This window comes from Gouania willdenowi, chromosome 11 (genome assembly GCF_900634775.1).
Source record: "Gouania willdenowi chromosome 11, fGouWil2.1, whole genome shotgun sequence".
Lineage (NCBI taxonomy): Eukaryota > Metazoa > Chordata > Actinopteri > Blenniiformes > Gobiesocidae > Gouania > Gouania willdenowi.
In genome coordinates, this window is record NC_041054.1 from 697,726 (window position 1) to 725,000 (window position 27,275).

At 37.3% G+C, this 27,275-nt stretch overlaps 1 protein-coding gene across 21 annotated transcripts in view; it reads left to right on the top strand.

Annotated features, from left to right (window-relative positions):
- Nucleotides 1–27,275, top strand: part of LOC114471771 (plectin-like) — a 105,040-nt gene that overhangs the window by 36,059 nt on the left and 41,706 nt on the right. For 8 of the 21 annotated variants that reach the window (XM_028460659.1, XM_028460661.1, XM_028460662.1 and 5 more), the window contains 3 exons: nt 22,733–22,794; nt 26,106–26,120; nt 26,846–26,935. In XM_028460659.1, coding sequence (XP_028316460.1) covers nt 22,733–22,794; nt 26,106–26,120; nt 26,846–26,935 — 167 coding nt within the window. Of the gene's footprint in view, nt 1–7,303; nt 7,482–19,507; nt 19,655–22,732; nt 22,795–26,105; nt 26,121–26,845; nt 26,936–27,275 lie in introns of those variants that run through there. The other 13 variants (XM_028460660.1, XM_028460664.1, XM_028460665.1 and 10 more) reach the window with 5 other exon arrangements.

Here is a 27,275-nt window from a genome sequence, read left to right on the forward strand (position 1 = left end):
GTTAAAAGTGCTGTAATTACGAGACGTCGCATTGTTGACACAGCTTACCAGACATGGTGCACGTGGAACACACCTGTAAAGGCTAAACAGCCCTGAGGGTGAACTGGAGCATCTGCTTCCTGGTGCGCCGCCGTACGTTTAGACAGTAGGAAAATTAGGAAGAACCAGTTTGGCCTCCAGGCTTCCAGTTAGTTAAAGGGCACCTGTAGTGGAAGTGGTAAATAATAGAAAATGTGTTTATTGTGTTACCAATAAACAAGATATGCACACCTTTCTTTAATATATATATTAAAAAAACACATTAAAAGGACTTCAGTTTTATACCTTGGGGCATAAATTATCCAGAGTCACCGTTTTGGTCAGGATATGATGCACTTTTGTTGATTCCTGTTCTATTAGTCTACAGTTTCTGAACAATGGTGGAGTGTAAAGCCAATGGTTGCTATAACAACAAGAGGGAAAAACCCCACAGAAAAAAATCTTTTGCATCTCTGAGCCAAATAACGACAAGTCAGAGTCAGAGACGTTGGCTCCATAATATCGATACACTTAAAATGTATGTGAGCACCGCTTCAAGCTAAGCTGCTATGAGAGCGATCTGTGGGCTAAGCTAATGGGCTAAGCTAATAGACTCGAAACCAAAGTTATGTCTGAAACCAGACATAATAATAATTCCTTCACAGAAAGTCCTTGAATGCAGCTTGTAAACGTACTTGTTTAGATCATGACTGCGTTTCTGATTACAGGAGATACTATGGGCGGGTGTCATGGCACTAACCGCACCCCCACCACATTGTTCCATCTTACTTCTTCGTGGCTAAATGATGAACTCTGTCAGAAGAATTAGCTGTTGGTTAGGGCGCTAACAGGTGCTGACCCTCAGAGGTAGTGGAGCATCATCCAATCAATGAACAGATGTCCTTTCACGCAGCTTTCATCACAGCTGTTAGCCATATTTGTGCACTTCCTACACCTAACTACTACTCAGCCATGGCTCGTTTCTGCTGCTAACAACAGCTCTGTCTGTTAGGCAGCTTGTGAGAAAGCTGACATTTATTCCTTATTTACAACCTGGATGCTGCACTTTTATCACTGAAGAAGAGGTTAAACACAGAAACAGAAAACTACACTTCCCACAATGTAAACAGACCTGTTACGCCTCGACCTCCCACAATGCACTATTTCTTAAAAGCGTGCTGATCAACAAAAGTGCGTCATATCCTTTTAACACACAAATTTTGTTTATTGGTAATACATTAAACACCCTTTATTACATGAGTCTCTTATCTAGTCTATATATGTTTTTCTAGATAAGGTGAACACTGTACGTTTCCCTTATCACCAGTTGTGTAAGTGGCAGTGAAGGACACACCTTGAGTAGATAAGGGTTTTCACAACATTCTCAGCATTGTTGTGATTAGACTGAACCACACCTGAACACATTCCCATCAGGATTGTAACAGCACATATCCACCATTGGCGCTGCACACCAACCAAAGGTCACATGGGTTAATGGTTGGACCTGCAAACACTGCGTCACAAAACTAGGCCATGCGGCATTTTTTTTATCTCCCATGACTGTGTGTATAAGCTGGGCCTGTGTGTAGTTTTCTGCTTTATACAATGCAGACGTGCTTCACTCACACAGATTATGTTCTCTGGATGATGTCACTGTGACAGAGCAGCCATTATTCCAGGTTTTCTCTGAGCGTGTGGTGTTGTTTACATGTTGTGATGACATAAGCGCACAGACTTGTCCGGATTTACCCTGAATGCATCTCGGGAAACACGTTAATTTAAATGGCTGCTAATATTTGCGGGATCGAAGAACTTCTACCAGTTTCTGAAAGCTAAGGAGTTGCTCTTTACAGCCAGTATCATGTGATTAAGGTCATTCTACTCACACGGGACGGAATCACTAAAGATGCCACTTTGTTTTGACGAAATCGTCACACATGAGGAAAAGATGGATTGAAAGAGATCAAATACTGGTGGATTTAATAAAATAATATCCTCCTGGATGATAAAACCTCCATAGATGTTCAGAGAGGGATTTAAAATAAAGGAACATTCACCGTTAATTATTAAAGTGTATATTAATGAGTAGTTAATGTTCTATGAGCTTATTTTTATTTCTAGGACGTGATGTTTCTCTTTGATTTGACAGATTGTAATAATGCATAATAAAGGTGATTGACTTCAGTTAAAGTTAAAATCTTTGTAATAAAGAGAAATTAATTTGTAAGCCTTGTGGGCAATAACAACTTATTTATCCACTTAATTTTATTTTGCTGTTACATGGTTGATTCAAAGAAAAAGTCAAAATATGGTCACCCTACGTTAGCTTAGCCGTTAGCAGATCATGGAGGTGCCTTTGACGCTGCGTGAAGGTGAAAGTAGGTAAAGGTTTAAAAAAAGACCACACGGCGACAGGATAATGGTTGTGTCCTGGTTACAGTCATAACAAACCTTCCTGATGGTCCTTCATGACCTTAAGGAATCCCAGCGCTGCGAGGACACACGTGACGGGCAAACATCCAACGTATAAAAACACAAACGCCCTACCGTGTGTGACGGTGGTTCTTTGTCGGACGGAAACATTTTGCTCAGAATACGATGAAGAAACAACTCTAGATCATGATGATGGAATGAATGATGACACATTTTAAAGAATCTCACTTTGTAAATAAGTGAATTAAACAGTATTTACTGCAGTGGTTCACAACTGTTGGATGGTGACCCCATTTTGAGATCAAGAAACTTTGGACATTTTTTCTAGAATTAGTTTTTGATCACGTTTGACCTGAACTACATTTATATTTCATCAAGTGAACTTCTGAAAATACAGTAATACAATATTGTCTTGTTTAATTTTTTTTTAAAAAAAAAGAATTGAAAAATCATTTAAAAAAAAAAGCTATTTTAATTTTTTTTTAAATTTCAGGCGAGCCCATGACCCAAGGTTGAGAAACACTAATTTAGTGACTCCTGTGTAGATTTGATCATTTCCGGTCATATCACGCCTGGGGTGGAACCAAAACTGAGTGGTAATAATTCATTATCTGGTGATTTTCCACTTTTTCTCTCGTACCCCCTGTACATGTCATTGCGTACCCCCATTTGAGAAACACTGGTGTATGAGATTAGCGGACAAATACAAATGATTTAATCTGTTGTGTCATTAAAAATCTGTTTTTGGTTTTGCTTGAAGCTTTTCTTACTATTTAAAAAGATCCATTTAAAACAAAATATGTCATGTTTGCTTATGTTTCTCATGTAATTGTTCAGTAAATCACAGTGTTTGTTAAATCTTGTCTTTATTTTGCCCTCAGGCGCTGGTGATTTTTAAACAACAGACATTGCACCTAAATTATTCATATTTATTTTAACTAAAACAGGCTCTCCATCTTTTTAAATATACATTAGACAATAAAAGGTTAGTCAGGAAGTGGAGGAAGATGCTGTGTCATGGTAGAGCACGACTAGAAACAGGACAAAATGATGCGTCAACATTAGCACGTTAGCGCTAGCCACCTATTGTTTATACTTTGACTTGAGGAGGTTATTAGATTTAGTCAGGAGGTAAAGTAGATCATCTCTGTTGGTCACATACATACTGTATGTTAGTGAAAAGTCAATAAAACATGAGCATGAGGCTGCACAGCTAATGGCTAAGGCTAGTTAGCAACTGCTGGCTAACCTCTATGTGAAAATATGATATTTGGGTGATGTTTATTCCCTTTTTCAGAGTGATAAAGTGAGGCTAGTCATGAGAAAATGTTTCTTTAGTGTAAAATAAAAGGAAATTGCATATTTCTTCAGTTTTTGATGTAAAACGCTAAATGATTACAATAACTAAGTAATAAACAAACCTTGTTTAGAACATTTTGGCTGGTTCAGAAGTTTAAGAAAATTCTGAAGTTTGCATGTTTATCAAAGATTAGCACCAGAAATACAAAAAGGGATTTAGCTGTTTTCTTTCCACAATATTATTTTTTAAGCCTTTGTTATATTCATACATTAGACCCTGAAAACTAACTCCTGAGAATGCTGCGTCTCCTGTAAAAGGACATAATCAATAAAATTACCTTTAAAGATACGGTATTAATCTAATCAAGATTGGTTCTGTTGAATCTTGGTTTTGCATCTTATATAAACGTGTACTAATACTGTATACGTAGTAAGTGGCTTCTCTTGAACAGACTAACATTACAATATAGATCTGTTTAATATAAACTTGTGTTTGTTGACTTTATTCTACTTCCAGCTCTGAGCTTGTGAACAGCAGCAGTTCTTGTAAAGTTTAAGTTAAAGGTTGTTTATTTAAGACTATTTTATGCTACGCTATAAATGTGATGCTATATTTTATTTAGTACTTTATGAAGACTTTTCCATGGCTACATAAAACTTGTGGGGGAATCTTTAGGGTTTGGAATGAGGCCGATAACTCGCAGGCTAATTTTTAGCTAAACCGGTTTTTGATGCTACAATGCAAATATTGAATGTTCTGCTTCTTAAGGATAATTATTCCTCTATATTATGTTTTTAGTTTGACTGTTATGAAAGTGGAAGTCCTTGTTTAGGGGGTTTTTCTGTTTTTTTCTCTGAACATCACTCTATGACTCAAAGGAAGCCACACCCTAATGTGCCCCAGTGTTCTCAGAGGACCCTCACAGCCTGTTTCTGTCCAACCCACACACAGAACAGAAGGATCAGGTTCTGGCCTTTGCTTTTCCTTTTTGGCTGGCGCTGTGCAGCTGCTCTGACTCACTTTCCGTTTCGTCTTCCTTTCACTGTGGCAGTAATAACGGGCCCACCAGGCCCACAAAGTGGAACAATATGGTGTTATACAAGGACGATACACACACCCGCCATGTCCTTACATGCCTCTGACAATAGCACACATTGGAATGATAAATGTTGTTTGAGTTCTCCATCCGTCGTGTCGTGTCTAAAGGACACAACACTGTGTGTGACTGGTCGTTTCTGAGGGAGGAGAAGCAGCGAACGCATCTTCTGTTAAACCCTCCTCGCAGCATCTTTGGTTTCATTTTGCACAAAGTCCTAATCATCACTTACATCTGCACCCTTCGTCTGTAACACATGAAATGTGTGGATTTACTCTTTAAAGGGGACATGTTATGGAAAATGCACTTTTGCATTGTTTTTGAACATATATGAGGTCACTTGAGTGTCCACCAGCACACAGTGTGAAATAAACCAATCCAGTCCTTTGTTTGTGGTCTGTGTCAATCTTATAACACAGAGAAAAATGCTCCGTTTCGAATTTTCTCAGTTTGTGATGTCACAGGCTGAATTGGCTGTGTTGTCTCCCGCGGAGAGGGGCGGGGAGAAGGGAAGGAAAACGGAGTGCTATGAAAGAGCTGGTTTATACAGGGTCATAAACCTCGCCTGATGCTTGATTCATGTTGTTTTATTTTGACCAAACCCCAGCACAGATATGTCATTTAGACCACAGCGAACTGTTTTAAAAGGTGAACAATGGCTGAAATGTCTATATCCTGACATGTTTCGACTGTCAACTGCCAAAAAGAAGAGGAAATGAATCTCGCTGGAACCAAATAGGGACCAATTGTGTCGCAGATTACATGCGTGAAACTTTAAACGTTGTGTTAATTGTTTAATGGATGGATGATGGTAGCAAACCACAGGTAAAGCTGAGTTTAGTAACTGACTTTCAATGAAGAAAATAATGTTGGGCAAATACAGAATGTCGCGGGTAAAGTCGAACTATGGAAAATAAAGTTGAAATATGTCAAGGTTAAATTCAAATGTTTGCCGATAAAGTCAAATCTACAGAAGCTGGCGACGGCCAATTCACCAAATATGACAACAAACAAACGGCAGATTGTGGACGTGTATCATTGAATGTATTAAACTATACTTGAAAGTTAGGTTCAATAACAAAGATTCTTTCTCTTTTAGCTCATAAACACAGTGTTGTAATGTCTTTAAGGACTTTGAAGAGATATTGACAAAAACTGAATCTGTTCAGAAGGAAAAACCAGAGAAGTTTGGTGGAACATCTGTGGCTATTGATTAGCTCCAGAAACACATTAGGACCATTTCAGATGGAGTCTGTGGTTGTTTACGGTGGATTGGCCCTCGTCAGCTTTTGTAGATTTGACTTTATTAGCAAACCTTCACATTGTATCACATTATTTTATTTTCAAAACTTCAACTTTAATCTTGATTTGCCCAAATATATTTTCTCCATCAAAATTGGCCCTGATCCACTTCCGTAGATTGTACTTCACACTTTGTACTTTTCCACTCCAATAAAAACACATTTTATCGCCTTCATATAAACTGTGCTTCCAACTCCAACAGTTTCATTGTGTTTTAAAGGGATTTTTTCTTTTTTCGTTAAAGGCCAAAGAATGTCTCAACGATGGTGTAAAGAATGGATGTAAATAAACCCGTGTGTCAGAGATATTTATGAGCCACAGCTGCTGCTGCTGCTGCATTATGGAAAGTGTGTTGATTGATGGTCTTTAAACATGTCAAACCTGCAACTCTGTCCGTTAGTGAGCGTAAATAGTAGTGTCGTCTTTTCAGAATCAGAGAAACAACTTTAACTATAGGCATATTAAAAAACAGCAATAGTACACACGCACAAAAAGACTTACAAAGATGTTATTATATGATAAGGTGCAACGATGACCATGAGTGTCAAATAAGTTATATATATATATATATATATATATATATATATATATATAAATGTATTATTAAAAATGATAATAATGAAAATGTATATATACATATATAAACATTTTTTTTAGGTTTGGAGCAGGCAATCTGCCAAAAGATATACAGTATATATAAATAAATAAAAGATATGCAAGGTTTCTGCTTCACACTCAGGAGTGCACGAGGCTTTGCGCAATAGCCACTAAAACAGAGTCACAGATGTGACACTGAACCCGGAGCGGTGTGTGTGTGTGTGTGTGTGTGTGTGTGTGTGTGTGTGTGTGTGTGTGTGTGTGTGTGTGTGTGTGTGTGTGTGTGTGTGTGTGTGTGTGTGTGTGTGTGTGTGTGTGTGTGTGTGTGTATTTGTGGGACGTCCCTGTCGGTGGCGCTTCACTCCAGGCTCGTCCCGGTGCGTTTTTACGCAGCGGTGGGTGAAGCAGCGGCTGCTCCTCTCTCCTCATCCCCACTGACTGCAGACCAGAGTGGGCCGGGCTTCAGGCTTCAGGCTTCGGGCTCCAGCCTCTGAAACTCGACACTGACCCTGTGTTTGTTCGGAAAGTTTGGAGGAGGAGGAGGAGGAGACCAGTGTTTTCTACCCAGATCTGCGTCTTTACGCACACACACCATCATGGCCGGAGCAGAGGAGACGGTTCGCGCCGCCGTGCCGTCCTGGCACGAGGGTCTGCTGTACCGACGCACGAACCTGATCCATGAAATGAGCTGCGCGGAGGTTGGATCTCACCTGTACAGCCGCATGTGCTGCGCGGGTAAGTCCGAGCGCGTCTCCATCACTGAGGGGGGGGAAGGGGGAGGGGCCGCTGGTGCTGATTGGTGGTGGTGGTGGTGGTGGGGGGTCCTTCTGACTCCACCCCTGAGGGACAGAAGAGTGGGCGTGCGCGGGTCTGGACTTCAGACATGTGCGCGAGAGATAAACTAAGATGTCATTGTTTGGATAGAAAATAATTAAGGACAGACTTTGAATGTATTTCATTGTTTTACTGAGTAAAGAACATTTATTAGTCACTGTTTCTGAATTATTTTTAACATTTAGATCATTTTTCTTTCTTTTTGAGACAAAAAGTTCATGGAAAACAGCACGTTCTATATCACTGTTAAAAATGAGCATGCATGAAAAATAAATCGTAATGTAAATGTTAATTCTAAATGTAAAAGTTAAATATAAATGTTATATCTAAATGTTATGTGTAAATCTGAATGTAAATGTTAAATCTAAATGTAAAAGTTAAATATAAATGTTAAATCTAAATGTAAAAGTTAAATATAAATGTTAAATGCAAATCTAAATGTAAATGTTAAATATAAATGTTAAATGCAAATGTTAAATCTAAATGTAAAATTTAAATATCAATTCAAAATCTAAAAGCTAAATGCAAATCTAAATGTTAAATGAAAATCTAAATGTTAAAGTGAAATAATAATGTTAACTGTAAATCTAAATATTAAATCTAAATGTAAATGTTAAGTCAATCGCCAAGTGTAAAGCTAAATGATTAGAAATTAAACAAAGTGGGATGGTCAGTGCCTGTCAATCACACGGCCCCGCCCGCACTGCACACACCCCACCCTCCAAGGTCTTCTGCATCCAAAGTGAGTTTGCATAATTTTTAAACATTCAGCTTTACACTTGGTGACCGATTTAACATTTAGATCTAGATATAACATTTAGATTTTGATTTAACATTTAGATTTGGATTTAACATTTAGATTTACATTTAACATTTACATTTAGATTAATGTGTACACATTTTTAACAATGATATAGAAAATGCTGTTTTACATGAATTTCTTGCTCAAATGAAAGAAAAATGAGCTAAATGTTCAAAATATGTCGTCTGTATATAAATAAACAATCCTTTACATTTGTCTTGTGCTGCAACGCCACAATCAGTAATTATATAGAAACACTAAACATTAAATAAGTTTCATTAATTTAAATGAATTTAAGAGAATGCACATTGAGCAATTTGTTCCAATAGAGGAATTAAAGAAGATATTTAGGTATGAATTATCATTGAATGTAAGGTCACACATTTTCTGTTGGGGAAATATTTCCCACCATATTTATCCACTATCTTTAATCCTATAAAGCACCGTTGGTTTAATCGTGGGGACAGCGTTCTGAGAGGGAAAAGGTAGTAATTACTTCTCCTTTTAATGGTATAATTATCAGTGAAATACAGGTGTGCATTAAAGCTGTTGGTATGAAAGGCTAAAGAGGAAGTTGGCGTTCCAAAATAGAGTTCAATCCTTTTATTCTACTAAGCTTAAGCCTACTTCTTCATTTGGATTCAGTTTACGTATCACACAGGAAGCTGCACCCATAGTCATTGTGCTTCTGTTTGGATATAAAATATTATTTCAGTCAATCAACCACTTTGTTTGGAACAGTTGACTGTTTGAAAAATATTCAAAGGTCGAGGCAACAAAAACAAATATATGAATATTTTTCAACTTTTGTTTTTGTCCTCCTGGTGGTTAATAGAGGCTAGCCAACATGTGCTAACTTTAGCTGTTCTAATCCCCGGCTTTGCCTATTTCAGGGTTCTCGCTAGAGCTGTTGCGTGTCGGGGCCCCATACGATGTGATGTCGCCCCCATATGCTGTGATTCAACCAGTGTAGGGGGCTTTTCTGTAGTTTTTTTTTTTTGCTTTTTTAATCGGTACAGTCGTAATAAATGTTGCACACTTGGACACAAATAAGTTAGGGTTAAACTGTTCATAACAGTTCCGATATTACTGCAGATCCCATATAATACCTTTTTTTTAATCAATTGTAAATCTTGTTCATACAGTGTGTGAGTGTTTATTAGTGGAGGAAATACACCAAGCATGAGTAAAGGGCTCGTTATACTTTCGCCTGGTTCCGTTCACGCACTCCACATACTCGGCACATTCACTGTTGCACTACCCGCAGCCAAGACAGGGGGCAGTAGAGAAAATTCTACAGGAAGTAGTATCAGTAGGCTCTGTGTTACAGAAGAAAAGCCCGCTGAAGGACGTAAACAAAGAACAACGATGGCGGCAGTGAATCAGGCACGTTGGAGGGAGCAGGAATTCTATGTTTATGGTTAATGGCTGCTCTGGCAGTGAGACATGACCTGAAATCTTATTTCATGTTTAAACTAATGTCGAAAATGTGAAATGATTAATAAAATCACCAAACATCAGCACACTGTACGGTTTCCATTGATGATTATTTTTATTTACTTAATAAAACGCAAACAACTACACAACTAAGAAACAAGCAAAGTCAATAAAAAAATAAAGCAATAAAAGAAACACTACTGCTATTTCGGGGTTCTTTGGAAGTGTTTTGAGCGCCTCTAAAAGCAAACTGTGCACTTGGAATCGCACTTCAGTCTTCCTTCGATGGCGTCCATTTTGAAACGAGTGAGCACCGCGCACAGCGAGTTTCAGAACACTGGAGGTGACAAAACTGTTTGTGTGTGCGTAATACAACCCGTGTGTCTGTACATTGATCTGTGTGTGTGTGTAGGGTCTGTCACAACTGCTGGTTTCTAGCGGTATTGCACGAGATACATGTATTTAACAGTCACGGATCGTATTCGCCAAATGTGTTTCTAAAGTCTCGTACACAGAGACAGTTAATAGTTAATGTCCCTGTTTGATGACACACGTATACTCATGTTAATACAGACACACAGATTGGATTACACACACACACACACAACTTTGTTTACAAATCCTAGTTCTACACACACAGATTGAAACACACACACACAGATCAAGGTACAGACACACGGATTGTTTTATGCACAAACACATAGTTTTGTTACAACAATGAGCTCATAGTGAACTCGCTTATAGCGCGGTGTGCGCGGTGACGTCATTTTTGGCGCGCGCACCTCGCAACGTCCCACGTTTGGAGGCAGTAACAAAACAAAAAAACAAAAAACTTTAGCTTTACTTTACAAAATTTCACAATTGTCCTGGGGGGGGGAGTCCTTGGACCCCCTGTAACACTTGCACCAGCGGAGCTAGCCTGAAAAATTCCCATTGAGAACCTTGTATTTGTATCAATGTGTCCTGTTGCAAAAGGATGATTAGCATGTTGCGCGGCTACAATGCTTTGTGTGTTAAATCACAACATAAAGGAGGTCTGTTTATGTTCAGTCCTTTATATTTAATCATATTCTCCAGGACAGGTTCCTCCTGTTTGTCTCACTGAACTCTTTCTACTTTTAAAAGCTCTAAAGTTCCACCAGTTTAGCTTTTCCCACAAACTGTGACAGTTGGACCTGGTCTGGTTTCTGTCAGTGAGTTTGTTCTTCCTCTACACATCAATCTATTGTTTAACAAAGTCAAAGCAAAGCTCAAAGTGAAAGTCAGAATTAACTGCTGAGGTTTTTCTGTGAAAAACTGCAGCTTTTTTCCAGACAAACGGCTCCAACATTTCTGAATGTGGTGAACAGTAAGTACAATCATACATACAGTATGAGACTGTAGATGAAACAACAACAATTGTTAACATTGTTCAAACTTATGAACCATCGAGAGCCACTTAAGGTTCATTGTCTTGCCCAAGGACACATAGCACAGCCTTGGGATTGAACCCCCATCATTTATCGTGAATTATCGCGTGTAAATCTTAAATTCTACTTGTAAATTGTTTAAAGTGTTCTTGTGGGTCGGACGCCGTGTGCATTTATTACAGTTTTATTCAGATAAAAAAACTAGTGGTTTCCTGAAGTAAAGTTAATGTATTATTTTTTACAGTGTTGTTGCTAAGCTAACTATAAAAACATGGCGTTGTAGTTGCAGTGAAGGAGGAAAACAACGTCTGCAACTCAAAAACTGAGAAAGGAAGTAAAAAAATCCACAAAGCATAAAGATTCTAATGTAAAACTGATGCCTTTTACTTAAACAGTTTCCTTTTGCGCAAAAAAACCACAATATTTAAAGTAATATTCATAAGTTGTGATACTAACTTTAACCTGTAGATGTCAATAGTGAGTTGACCTATAGTGACACAAAGTTCTAGAAGCTGAAAATGTGTCCAATGAGGACTTTAATGAAATATGTTTTAAAGCAGTGACGTCACAATCATTTTACTTTAGGGGTCACATACAAACCTACTTTATTCTCTAGTGGGCGGAGCAAAAAAATACTGATTGTTTTGGAGGATTAAAGAACAATTTCTATAATTTACTTAGAAAATATTAAGTGTAAAACATGATAATAGTAACTCTACCAGAATCTTGTACTTCGTAAATCCTAGAATTTTGGACAGTTTTTTATGTTAGTCATTTTAGAGAATTAGTCAGTAATTTAGTGCTTTTTCTTGTTTTGTGTATTGTTGTTTTTTTGGGTTTTTGGAGTCATTTTATTGTATATTTGTTATTGTTTTGTATAATTTTCTCTCATTTAGTTGTTGTTTTGTAGGTTTTCAGAGTCATTTTTGTTGCCTAGCGTACTACTTTTTTTTGCAATTTTGTACGTTTCTTAAAGTCATTTTGTGCATTTGCTTTGGGAGCCACACAAAATTAGAACGACGGCTTAATATGGCCCCTGGGCCACCTGTTTCCTACATCTGCTGTACGTACTGGGGGGGTGTCATTTTTTTTTGAATGGGAAGAGACTGAGATAAAGAATTAGAGGTTTTGTGCATTTTTCCTGCAGTTTTGTGTATTATTGTTGTCGTTTTTTAGGTTTTGGAGTCAATTTATTGTGTACTTGTTATTGTTTTGTGAGATTTTGTTGTCATTTTATATGTTTTTCTCTCATCTAGTTGTTGTTTTGTCTGTTTTCAGAGTCATTGTGTCTATTGTTGTCGCCTCGTGTATTTTTCTGTAATTGTGTAAGTTTTTTTAAAGTCATTTTTTTTTTGTGCATTTGCAACACAAATTTAGAATAAAGGCCAAATATGTCCCTTGGCCACCAGTTGCTGCCGTATGTACTTTAAAACAAAGCTGAGGTGGGCCGGGTTCGGCCCACGGGCCTTATGTTTGACACCCCTGTTTTAAAGCTTTTGTGATGATTTGCTAATGGGAATCTCATTTTATAATCATATGGAGTCACATGACCCCCCCACATGTAGAAACCAGAACACACACACACACACACACAGAATGTTTGTGTATCTTTAATGAGTAGATAAGAGTTTCCTAAACGCTCTGACTGTGTGTGACCATCACTTCCTGTCTCTATTCTCTGTCATACGTTACATTTCCCTCGTGGTTTCTGAGCACCAAATGCCAACTTCTGTGTGTTTGCAGCGTTGCCAGGGCAACGGCTAACGCACCCCCCCCCCCCCATGGTTCCTGTGTTTATAAAGTAAATGTCCTCAGACTTATGTCAACACCGCGCTGCCTAAAGTGACCTTGGTCTGCTTTTAAAGAAGCCGACGTTTGTAACGACTGGACAAACTTTTATTTTACACATTGAAATAGATTTAATAATCCTGTTTTCTTACTTTCTTCAAACTTTTTTTGATAATAAACACAATTGTTGTCACACATTTCTATCTAATCACATTATAGTAATCATGGCGATAAGTTATTACCGGTATTTGTTTTTAAATGAAGTCATAACTTTTTTCCTCATTAACTAATGTATTATATTATCATATTTTATTTACCTTTGCCTTTCTTTCAGTTTTTGCCCAACTTGTAAATAAAATTCCTTCTCCTTGGATTAATAATAATATTAATTTGGAGATTTTTGCTGAATCTTTTTCTTTTTAAGTGCAACCAAAGGTTCCCAACTGGTGGGTCAGGGACCAAAATGTGGCAGACCTTGGGATCCTGTGCTTTTATTTTGAAGGGGATTCATTAATCAACGCTTTCAAACGTGATCAATTTCCTGTAGTGAGTTTTTCAGTAACTACAGGAAAATAATACTTTTTTTTTTCTCTTTAAAAAACACTTTTTGATTCATTTGTTTAGTTTGTGAAGAATAAACGTGTACATGTGATTCTATCACCAGTAGAGGGAGACAGTCTGCAGAAACCTCAGCGCATAGATAATTAGTGTAAACATAGAATAGATACTATAGATAGGCTCCTCCCTCCTTCATGTGTGGCCAATTAGAATCTGCTGCTGCACTGGAGGAAAAAAATGCATTTTTGTTGATTTTTTTTTTTTTTTTTTAAATTGTTTTGATAAGAAATAAATTCCATGCAGCGATGATGATGATGATGATGATGATGATGATGATGATGGAGCTCTGACATCCTCTGAGGTAGTGACCAGACTACACCCCACCCTATCATCTCCATCTCTGACATACTCTACGTTCTTTAGGTGGACTCTAACGTGCTGTCGCTTGCAGAGAAAAACAGGGGTTCGGGGCCCGTAGAGCCCCCCCCCCCCCCCCCCCTGTCTGTGAGGAGGGCCCGACGCGCCCTGAGCAGGAATGCTGAGTCGTAAAAAAATAAAAAAGACCCATCAGCTCAGATTTATCACCATGTGTTATCAGGAGCAATGTACACACACACACACACAGTATCTAAAATAGGGCTGGGCAATATATCAAGATTCAAGATTTAACAAATTTTCTGTTTTGACGATATAAAAAATTACAATATCTCCTTTGTTGACACTTTTTTTCATAGCTTATTATGTATTAAAATAATTGTTTTAGAAGTCGCTGCTTTCACTAATTAAGCCGCACCACAGAACTCACTCACACGTGCTGTCCCTTAATGGAGAAAAAGCCAAAAGTGGTTCATATTGTGCAGCTGTTTGTTAATAAATGTCCCATTGGCCAATTTTTTTTGTCTTTTTATGTCCTTTTGTGTATTTATCCATTTCTTTGTATGTTGTAGGTTTTTTTTTGGTGTATTTTTGTTGTCCTATTAAGTATTTGTATAGTTTTTTGTGTATTTCTCTGTTTTCACAGTGCTTTATTGTATTTGTTGTCATTTTGTGCATTTACTTGTGGGGACAGTAGTTTATTATGTTTGTTTTATTTATTTTTAACCAATCTTAAAGCACAGTGATGTTATTTTAGCCTGTGTATCATTTTGCATCAGCACATTTAACCCAGAATTTCTTTCTGGTCAAACTTTATTTGAATTAAAATTGTCCAGATTTATATCGTGTATCGCTATTTTGAGATGAAATATTGAGATCTGAATTTTGGTCGTTATCTGGAACATAATGTTGATCAGCTTCGTATCTGCTGACTATCACTGCCTAAAGGCGTAATGTGGAGGTCTGTGTTAAAGATGGAACATATGTGAGCCTTTCACTTTTCACGTCTCAACAAGCCGCTGCGTTGGAATCCCAAAAATGTCTCCTCTCCACGGCCTGATGCCAGAAACCACAGAGAGTAAAAGGATGTGAGAGAAGGTGTTACAGGTATTTAGGGATGTTTGGAGATAGATGTGTTATTAGGAAGGTGTGACTTTGTTCCTATATTTCAGGAATTTCTGCAGGAATAAAGTCATAAAAACAACAGATTCTATTAAGTTACGGCAGGTTTGTGTCCTGCAAATAACAGTTTTTAACCATTAAATCCACATTAATTTATAAAAGACTTTGATTATTTGTCATTATTAACTCTTTAACATCCGGAGGGCCTGGAGCTAGACATTTTCAGATTTTTTAAGTTCTAATAAAAGCTTTAATTCACAAAATTAGAGGCTTTTTTTTAGGCTTTTTCATGTTCTCAGGGTCAAAAAACAACATGGGAAAGAAAACAGGTTTTTCATTTCATTTCATTTATCTATTTGTTCTTATTTACTTGAATTGTTAACGCTATAGACAAGAAAATAACTATTGTTTTCATACACTTATTAAAGTAAATCTTGAGTCCAGACTTAGTTTTAAACATGTGGCAATAATTCAGTGTTAAAACTTTGGGCCTAATTTAGTTTCTGTCGACTAAATTTGATTTTTTTCCTCTAACTTTCCACACATACAGTATCTTACTCTGGTTTATATCTGGCTTATTTAATGTAATGCCCAACATACTGCTACCTTAACTTTAGTAGTTCCTGCAGCACTGCTGAGCATAGGGGCCTCTTACGGTGGGATTTTGTCTGTCCCCCCTACCCTGTGTGTAAACCAGGGTAGGGGGCTTTTCTGTTGCCCTAGACCCCCTACAACACTCTCCCTACGTCGTGAAAAATTCCTGGTGAGAACCTTATTATCCTAGTAGTGACTCACGCTCTTCATCTTGATTTAGTCCCAATAGTAACTACATTTGTCAAAAATTGTTGAAAAAAAGTTTACCAATCAAATATTTATGTGACTACATAAGTAACATTCCTCTGTGTTCGGCTTGTTTCAGCCACTTTTTAACACTGTTCTTGGTGTTTATGATGTCGTTAGACAACAACCTTCAAAGAGGAGTAAAACATAGGGTGACCATCTGTACGGTTTTACCCAGACATCCGTACGGATTTTAAAAACTAATGACCATGAACACATCTCTGGAACATGTCATTTTAAAGGCAGTGGCCATCCGTACGGTTACCGTATCAATATACCGACATTCTACCTGTACACAGCGCCCATATGTGGCCAGTTTAGGTCACGTGATAGGTCAGTCATTGGTCAGTTTAGGTCACATGATCGGTCAGTCATTGGCCAGTTTAGGTCACATGATAGGTCAGTCATTGGCCAGTTTAGGTTGCGTGACTAAGACTAAATCTTATCCTAGCGCTAACCTTAACCTTAACCCTAAGACGCTACGTACTTTTACTTTGGTAACTGTACCAACAGAAATGTACAAATAGACACTTTCTTATTTTAAAAGACTGTAGCTCTGCTAATATTTGTTCTATCTGAGAAATTCCACCAGTTTCTGAAAGCTCAGGAGTTGCTCCTTATATGTAACATCATAAAGAATAAATAAAGATGCTGCTTTGTTTTGATGAAGTTGTTACAAACAGGCAGAGATGGATTTAAAGAGACCAGATACCACTTAGGAAGTCAAGGGTAAAACAAGTGAAAGTTCTGGATGAATATATCGTCTTCTGTTTTTCTGTAGCTAGTCTTTATATGTGTACAATCATTTTTAAGTTATTTATCTACTATATTGTATTTTGCCATTACAAAGTAGCGTCAAGAAAATTTACTTAAGTACTTTTGGAGTATGCCATGGCAGGACATGGTGTTTTCTTTTTTGGAAATCAACATATGGTTACCGTGGTGATACAGGAACCATTTACTGTAAACCTGTTTCCAGAGGTTCATGTGAGGTCGTCCTCGTGTCTACAGAGTCTCATTATTTCTGACGGCTCAGGTCACTAATCCAGAGGACGTGCTTCTCTGTGGACCAGACGGGTTAGATCCAAACCAGTGGAGCCTAAAGCAGCCACTGGTGTGTGTGTGCGTGTGTGGGCGTGTGTGTGTGTGTGTGTGTGTGTGTGTGTGTGTGTGTGTGTGTGTGTGTGTGTGTGTGTGTGTGTGTGTGTGTGTGTGTGTGTGTGTGTGTGTGTGTGTGTGTGTGTGTGTGTGTGTGTGTGTGTGTGTGCGTGCGTGGTCACAATGGGATGCCTGTTTCTGAAGACGCAGTCATTTTATCAAACCTTCAAAGGTTTCGTCTCTGTCAATAAGTCACAGCAGATACTGAAGGTTTCTATTGGGGCGTTGACTGTAGGGGGCGTTGACTGTAGGGGGCGTTGACTGTAGGGGGCGTTGACTGTAGGGGGCGTTGACTGTAGGGGGCGTTCCAACCGTCTGATAAAAACACACATTAATGAGAACAACCTGCGGGATTTCACTTTCATGTGAAGCCTTTAGTTTTTACTCGTTCTCCGTAGAGTCTCCAATAATCTGCTAAACCGATTCAAACCAAAACCTGAAAAACAAAAAGACGAATCAAAAGCACCTCAGAAACTCTACGAATACAAATACCATGAATTTGACTCCATTCCATGGTTATCTTTCAAAAAATAATAGTTGATTCTTTTTTTGATGGGTTTTTTTAATTTGATTGGTACATTTCATTAAAATGATCATTATGATATTTTTTCAATGAGCTGAACACATGTTGCACACATTGGTGTTCCTCTAGGAAAACCTTTACCGTCATTGAGGTTTTGTAACAGCTCTTTCACAGTGATAGTGACATAGAGGATAATGAGTCTGAAAGTTTATAGTTAATAAACCCAAATATGTTTCTATGAGAGGAAAGGAGGGGCCACCAACATCTATTCTGTGACACTGTCTCTAAAACTGAAAGTTTCACTCCTCCTCTTTTTTTACCGGGGCTTATTTTTTCTTTTTGTTTCATTTGGATAAAGAGCTGCCATGCAAGCACGGGGTCAAATTGACCCCAGATAAACAGCAATGTGTGTTTGCACATTTAAAAAAATATATCATGATAATTATAATTATATAATGCTTAATTATTGTACCCATCAAATTAGGAAAAGGCATGAAATATGAAGCAAAACAACAAAAGTGAACTACTATTTTTTTGAATGATACACATTGAATGGGGTCTAATTGACCCCAATTATAATAGGGGCGTTAATTAAGTAAACGGAGTAAAAATAATTGGTAACACTTTACTTGATGGTTTATACATAAGGCTGACATTATGCTATCATTAGCATGAATCTGGTGTCATTAAGTGTCTTTCGCTAAATTATGACACCTTTAGAGCTATGTTGGCATTTTTTGAGTTAGGTGGAGGGATCTAGTGTGGTTAGATAGGGTTAGGGTAACGAACAACACTTAATGACATCTTATTCATAGTAATGACACATAATGACAGTGTAATGCAGAAGTAGGCAACTGGCGGCCCCCAAAGCAAACATACAAAATGACCGAAAAATATATAAAACAAAAGCAAGAATACATTGAAAAATACCGAAAATGACAACATAGCAGGAAAATACATTGCAAGACAAGAAAAACACAGAAAATACTCTAAAAACACACAAAACTACAACAAAAATGTACAAAACGACAACAGTACTACACAAAATGACTCAAAATAATAAATGAAATTACAGAAAATGACACAAAAAGACAAGAAACACACAAACAATACTTTAAAAAATGCAAAATGACAACACAAATACACAATATGATGACAAAAACATTTATTTTACAGGAAAAATACACAAAAGGACTATAGAAATGCACAAAAAGCACACAAAATAACTATGAAAACTGGTAATTATTCTAAATGCTGACATGAATGTTGATAATGAGGCCCTTTGATCAAACAACATGTTTTTGTGGCCCCCAGTCTGTGGAAGTTGGCGTAATGTCAGTTTTTGTGTATAAAACTCAAAGTACAGTGTTACCAGCTAATTATGTAAAATGAAGCTTTCAATAAAAAAGAGTCAAACCAACAAACTCAGGATTTATTCATTGCTAAATAAAAAAAATTCCTAAAAGTTCCACACCACTGACACATTCTTACACCTTTGGGTGTTCTTCTATAACGCTGTACCTGCAGAGCTGTGTTTTGGGTGGGTGCTGTGGCCTTAGGTGGTGGGTGTGATGTTGTGGGTGGGGTCCGCCCGCAGAGAATCTCCCCTCTGTGTCTGTGGGTACTGACTGACTGACAGCGTGGCCCGCGGGCAGGCATTTTGTGTGAGCTGGTGGAAAACAGCAAATAGTTGTGTCAGAGGCAGCAAATGGAGAAAAGGGAGGGTGAACTGGAACACTCCCCTGTGTGTGTGTGTGTGTGTGTGTGTGTGTGTGTGTGTGTGTGTGTGTGTGTGTGTGTGTGTGTGTGTGTGTGTGTGTGTGTGTGTGTGTGTGTGTGTGTGTGTGTGTGTGTGTGTGTGTGTGTGTGTGTGGCAGCTCAGTGTTAGAGGCCGACCTCAGAGGTTTCAGTTGAGGGTTGTGATAAGCGTGTTGCTAGAGTAGCAGCATGGCGATGGAGCAGCGCTTCAGGAACTATTCTTCTGACAGTGTGAGCAGTGACGGGGTCTTCGTAGAGGACTCACACTATCAGGGGATCCTCAAGGCCATGAGTTACAAGAAAGGTAGAGTTCACCTGTCCACCAACTTCTGTTTAAACACAGTCCTGCTGCTCCTGCTGCTCCTGCTGCTCCTGCTGCTCATTCGAGTCGTTTTTATTCTGCTTTCATGTGCTGAAAATGAAGTTTAAGGTTAAAGTGCTTCAGTTTAAACACTAAACACTACAGGTCGTTTGCATCCTTTCTATCAGCAGAGCCACACCCCTTTATACGTCCACTCTTCTCCTCTTTCTATTGTAACAAGAATGAAAACTGCATTTTAATCTTTAGAGAAAAATTCACTTAAGTTCTTTTAAACTTTTTCAATATTCAAATGCTTTAACCAAATAAGTTCCATGTTGACATTCAGAGTTAAAGCTGTACACACATCATTTTAAAAACACACAGCAGGGTTTGTCTCACCACAATCAAACACTTTTATTCAGGCTTCATTTCCAGCCTTTATAGACATTTGATGGATTATGTTTTTATTACATGTCACCTCCTCAACGCTGCCTTATCGCTGATATCGTCCGTTGGCAAACATTGTGATGTTTTCCCGTGGGTGGATTTTTATGGTGCTTGGAATGTAAAAACTCAGTCACTGTTTCATAACTGACTTATCTTTAACATTTAGCTAATTTTTCACACATTTGAGACAGAAAGTCATGTAAAACAGTATGTTCTATATCATTGTTAAAAATGTGTAGACTATAAATGTTAAATCTAAATCTAAATGTTAAATGTAAATATAAGTTAAATGTTAAATGTAAAAGTTAAATCTAAATGTTCAATGTAAATCTAAATGTAAAAAATAAATATACATGTTAAATTTAAATGTAGTTAAATTTAAATGTAAAGTTAAATATAAATGTTAAATGTAAATCTCAATATAAATGTAAAATTTTAATCTAAATGTTAAATCTAAATGTTAAATCTAAATGTTAAATCTAAATGTTTAATCTAAATTCAAATGTTAAATTGAAATCTAAATTTTAAATGTAAATGTAAAAGTTAATTATAAATGTTGAATGTAAATCTAAATGTTAAATCTCAATATTAAATCTAAATGTAAAATAAAAAATAAATGTTAAATGTGAATCTACATTTTTAATCTAAATATAAATGTTAAAAGTAAATCAAATGTTAAATTTAAATATTAAATCTAAATGTAAAAGTAAAAAAATAAATGTTAAATGTAAATCTAAATTTTTAATCTAAATATAAATGTTAAAAGTAAATCTAAATGTTAAATTTAAATATTAAATCTAAATGTAAAAGTAAAAAATAAATGTCAAAATGTAAATCTAAATTTTTAATCTAAATAGAAATGTTAAAGGTAAATCTAAATGTTAAATCTTGGTACCTGGAGAGCTGATTCACACCCAAAGGTGTCAGAAAACTCTGTATCGGCTCTGCATGACTTACACACAGGTGTAAAGGTGTAACCAGAGCTCAGGAGGATTCCTCTGACATCCCTCAGATGTGCAGCAACATGTTGGAACTCGCAGGACTGTTGTACTTTTCTTTAGATTGATTACAACCATGGACGACTCTAATTTAATCAACACGCTGCGACTCTGGGTGACAGAGTGCATGTTTACCACGACCCCCCAGATGTGAAAACAAACGATTACTGTGAAATGTCTCGTGGATGATTCGATCATCTGAGAAACAAAGCCACTCAGACGGATGTGACAGATAAAGAGGAAACGCAGAAACCAGATGAACATCTCAGGACGCCAACGCCCTACGTACGGTTCCCTGTGACTCACACACAACCTCCAAAAGCTTATCAAACCTCCCGTTATTTCATTTCAAGGATGAATGACTTTTCAGGCTGGAGGAGTTTAGTTAAAAACAATTAGCCGCTATGCTAGCAGCCGCTGGTAGTGATTTTCTAGGTTAGATTTGTATCTTTATGTGAGGAATCAGTAGAAAACAAACAACAGATCCACAGATTACTGCTAGTGCCTGAGGAAACGTGTTCTGTTGGTTTTCCTTTCATATCCAGAACTAACGATATTAAATCTCCTGAAGAATTATATGATGTCATCGCAGACGCGTGGCTGAGTGATTTATAACGTTGTGGTTTTAAAACTTCACTGATTCACTATAGAAAATGTTTTTACAAGGATAAACTTTTACATTTAGATTTATTTTTCATGCTTACACATTTTTAATAGAGCAGTGGTTCTCAAACCCCCCCCCCCCCCCCCCCCTTTGTCTGACGATATAAAACTATTGAAAAACATTTTGATATCAATCATTTCTGGCGACTCACAAAGACCTTTTTTATAGAATTAGTTTTTTGTCATGTTTCAGCTCATATATTTATTTATATATTTGTATTTTTAGTGCATTTTAGTTTAACTGAATACAGCTGTTTAAGATTGTGTGTTGTTTTAATAAAAAATGTAAAAAAATTCAGGTGACCCCACATGGGGTCCCAACCCCACAGTTGAAAAACACTGCTTTAGTTTCTCCTGAATAGATTTATTTCTATAGTTTGTATAATTTCCAGTGGGCTGGAACCAAGACGGACACTTTATTTGTTAATTTCCCTCTCTCTCTAGTACCCCCTGTAAGTGCCATCACGTACCCAGTGGTACACGTACCCCCATTTGAGAACCACTGATATACAACGTGCTGTTTGACATGAATTTGTCTCAAATGAAAGAAAAATTAGCTAAAGTATGTCAGCTATGAAACAGTGACTGAGTTTTTACGTTTGACATCACATACATTTGCTCAAAAAATGATGTAAAAGGTTGAAAATGATGGTCAAATGTTAGTTTTGATCTTCACTGTAAATAAGCTCTTATTGTCATTGTCAGAAGTTGTGTTTAAGTTTCTCACTTTGAAGATGGTTTTAGGACTGAGAAGGTGCAAATGCTCCACTAGATCCTTTTATTTTGAAAGGCCGTCGTTGTATCACGACTTATCATTGGGGTGTTTCTACCCCTGACCTTTGACCCTGTGAGGGACCTTCATGTTGTCCATGAGTGGATGGACGGGCCAATCAAATCAAATTAATCCCAAACCATTTAAAACATTTAAAAAGTCTGAAATAAGCTTTAATTTTTATTTTCTGTGTTTCTACAGACGAACGAGACCGAGTCCAGAAAAAGACCTTCACAAAATGGGTCAACAAACACCTGATAAAGGTAGGATCACGTCCTCTCATGGAATCTTTTCCACAGTGGTCTAGACCTGGGGTTCTCAACCTTAGGGTCAGGACCCCATTTGGGGTCATAAGACACTTTGAGGCGGGGTCACCAGATGCCTTCAAGAAACAAAGTGTATTGTTTGAGCCATTATTGCTTATTTTTACCCTTTTTCTAAAACTCCACCAAACTTTCCATATTTTAACCTATTTTCATCACTATTTTTGCTACATTACTCTATTTCTGCCACGTCTCCATCACATTTTAATGCCTTTTCTGTGCATTTTTCCCACTTTTAAAACATTTTCAGCACTTATAAACACTTTTCATCCTAATGTCACATATATTGACCCATTATTGTCACTTTTAACCTCTTTTCACCAGATTTCATGATTATTTTTGCCAATTTAACCACATTCATGATTTGTCCTGCCCATTATTTGCCAGTGTAAACTAATTGTTCTAATATTGACACTTTGAACACTTTTATTTAAACTCTTTTTCTGTCTGTTTTTATCCACTGTATTTTGCAACTTTTAACCAATTTCTATGGTTTTTAAAATCCCATTTCACCACCTTTTAAACCATTTTTGGTCACTTTGAACCATTTTATTAGTGATTAAAACCAGGATTTCCATCTTTAAGATGACTATAATAATAATAATAAATGTTCCTGGATAACAGTGGATATTATTCAGATGAATAAATAAATGTGGTTATCATAGATTCATAGAACAATGAATCATCATTTTACTGACTTTATGGATGGACCCCAAAAATCTCCCCTTTATTCCCCTTATAGATGGTCCTGTCTCCATGTGGGGTTCCCTGGTCTCTGGACCCTTTATTTTAGGGGTCGAAGGCTGAACAGGTTGAGAAACACTGGTCTAGACGTGATAGTCTGTCCTTATGTCACCTTCCAGATCCTTCTGTTAAACTCAGCCCTAATACTTATACACACACACACACACACTTACTCACGTTACACACACACACACACATCCTCAGACAGAAGCTCGTCTGTGTGATTAACAGGGTGCCAGACACAGCTGATGCTTCCTTATGTTTAAAAGAAGTGAAGGAATGCTGGAAACTGTCCCATCTGGCAACCCTCCTGATGAGTCTGAGTTTGGCTTGAAGTGAAACTAGTCAAACGTCCGACTCTCAGGGAAATGTCGCGTTTTTAGGTTTTACTGATGCCATGTGTGTTAAGAATGTGCGTGAGAGGGTGAATCATCAGCACCTGGAGACGCCAACATCAGGTTTCACATCTGGGATCCACACTATGGGCTCTGTACAGATGCAAAAATATCTCCATACAATTATAATGTAGCTGGAAATCTCACTGTAGCACTTTGAAGACATTTTTTTTAACCAAATTCTGTCATTTTTGTACTCATTCAAACCGTTTAAATCACACTTAACTCATTTTAAGTTTTTAAAACTCACTTTAAAAACAATTAAACTATAACACACTAAACTTTAAAAAAAAAAAGAAGTAAAATATACCTGAAACTCTTTTAAACATATCAAATTACACTTCATACTCATTTACACCAAGTACAATATACATGAAAGTTATTCATACTCAATAAAACACACTTTAAAGTATTTTAAGTAAATTAAAATACGCTTTAAACAAATTTAAACCTAATAAAGTTATTTAAACCCAAAAAACATAATTTAAACTCATTTGAACCCATTAAAACAGACTTTAAAATTATTTAAACCTATTAAAATGTACTTGAAACTAATCTAAATACATTAAAACACACTTTAAACACATTTAAACATAATGAAATAAACTTGAAGCTTGAAAAAGACACTTTTAGTTGAAACTTATCTAAACATATTCAAATATACTTAAAACTCATCAACACATATTAAACTACACTTTATACTCATTTAAACTGAGTAAAATATACGTGAAAATTATTCAAACCCAAAAAAGTTATACTTTAAACTTATTTTATCCCATTAAAACACATTTTAAACATATTTAAACATTTGAACCCATTAAAACAGACTTTATAAGCAATGAAACCTAATCAGATATACTTGAAATTAATTTAAACACATTAAAACACACTTTCAACATATTTAAACATGTTTAAATCCACTTTGAACTCATTTAAACCTGTAAAAATATACTTGAAACTAACTCAAACCCATTAAAACTTATCTAAACATATTCAAATATACTTAAAACTCATTCATACTTATTTAAACCTAGTATTTCCTCACTTAAAATTAATTTACACCCATTATTTCAATGTCAATGTCATTAAAACACTTTAAAGACACTCTAAAGTAGCTTTGTCATCAGAGGCCGCCCTAGGCACGCTGTGATTGGCTGATTCCTCTGATTGGACCGTCTTCAGCCAATAGGGTGCTTCATAAGAACCAAAATTAGCACTTTCTACTCACCCGTAATTTAATTCTAATTACCCTACAATGTTTAAATCCCTATATTTACCACAGGACTCCATGATAATAGTGTTTACCTTCTCTGTGGCTCCGCCCCCTCAGTGTTTGAGCGTTAATCCCATCATGGTTCTGTTCCAGCGCAGATTAACGTTAAATAGTGGCTGTTTTCACAGCAGAGCTGAGGTGTGTTAAAGTGAGGAATGTCTGACGTTCTCCACGTTCCACAAAATACTCACTTATTGGTTTTACCTGAAAACAGACGCTCAGTGATTCAGCTGGTTGGGCCACTGGGGGGGTCACTGGGGGGGTCACTGGGGGGGGGGGGGGGGGTTGGAACCATTACATTCATGTTATAATAAAGGATGGAAATGCTTTAATGTATAAATTACTATAAAAAAAACAACAACTGCTGATGTCTTTATCTGATTTAACTTTCATCTTTACCATCGTCTCATCTCACTCTCTCTCCTGTCCCTGTTTCCTGTTCCTGTTTCCTGTTTCCTGTTTCCTGTTTCCTGTTTCCTGTGTCCTGTGTCCTGTCCCTGTCCCTGTCCCTGTTTCCTGACCCTGTGTCCTGTCCCTGTTTCCTGTTCCTGTTTCCTGTTTCCTGTGTCCTGTGTCCTGTGTCCTGTTTCCTGTGTCCTGTCCCTGTTTCCTGTCCCTGTGTCCTGTCCCTGTTTCCTGTCCCTGTTTCCTGTTTCCTGTCCCTGTGTCCTGTCCCTGTTTCCTGTGTCCTGTCCCTGTTTCCTGTTCCTGTTTCCTGTTTCCTGTCCCTGTGTCCTGTCCCTGTTTCCTGTGTCCTGTCCCTGTTTCCTGTTCCTGTTTCCTGTCCCTGTTTCCTGTTCCTGTTTCCTGTCCCTGTGTCCTGTTCCTATTTCCATCAGCACTGGAAGGTAGAGGTACGTGTTGATTCCATACTCTGAGCTGCATGTCTTTCCTTCACTCACTGTTTGTCCTGTTCACCTTTGACCTTTTATTTCTCTTTTTTTTCTCACTCATGTGATGCTGTTTAATCAGAATCGACTGCTTCACTAACACAGTTTGACTGTATGTAGATTTCCATGGACACATGAGCCGATTTACTGAAATTACTCTAGGTTTTCTTAAATCTACTTTGAAAGACAATATCGTACAAAAATAATGTATTATTGTCCATGTGGTTTAAAAATCAGTGTGTGTGTGTGTGTGTGTGTGTGTGTGTGTGTGTGTGTGTGTGTGTGTGTGTGTGTGTGTGTGTGTGTGTGTGTGTGTGTGTGTGTGTGTGTGTGTGTGTTCACTATATCATGATCATTTTTTTTTTGCTTAATCCATCGTACTCATTAAATTGGGGAAAGTCATGAATTTTGAAAGAAAAAAAAGGCAACTTTTATTTTTTGAATGACAAACATTGAATGGGGTCAATTTGACCCCAATAATAACAGGAGAGTTAATGAGGTGATTAGTAGAGTTTAGTGTTGACTGGTTTGTGTTCATGTTTTTAATGTGGTTGATTATGAGGCATCATTTTGGATTGATTTGATTAACGAAAAGGTGTGTGTGTGTGTGTGTGTGTGTGTGTGTGTGCGTGTGTGTGTGTGCGTGTGTGTGTGTGTGTGCGTGCGTGTGTGTGTGCGTGTGTGTGTAGGCGCAGCGACACGTCACCGACCTGTACGAGGACCTCAGAGATGGACACAACCTGATCTCCCTCCTGGAGGTGCTCTCTGGAGAGACACTGGTGAGTCCTTCTATACCACGCCCCATCCCCCCAACCCCCTCCCCCACTGTGTTACGTGTCCACTGCACTCAGTGTGTTTTCAGCTGCTCTCACTTTGTTTGTTTATCTGAGTCACATGTTGTTGTCGTTATCTTCACTTTTGCATGAGTCGTCTTTGATTCTTCAGAGACTTTCGCATATTTCAGTGACGTGTGGTGAGGGTTGATGGCTAGAAATAATAATAATAATGATAAGAATAATAATAATGATAATAATAATAATGATAATAATCATAATGATAATGATAATGATGATGATAATGATGATAATAACAATAATAATAATAATGATAATGATGATG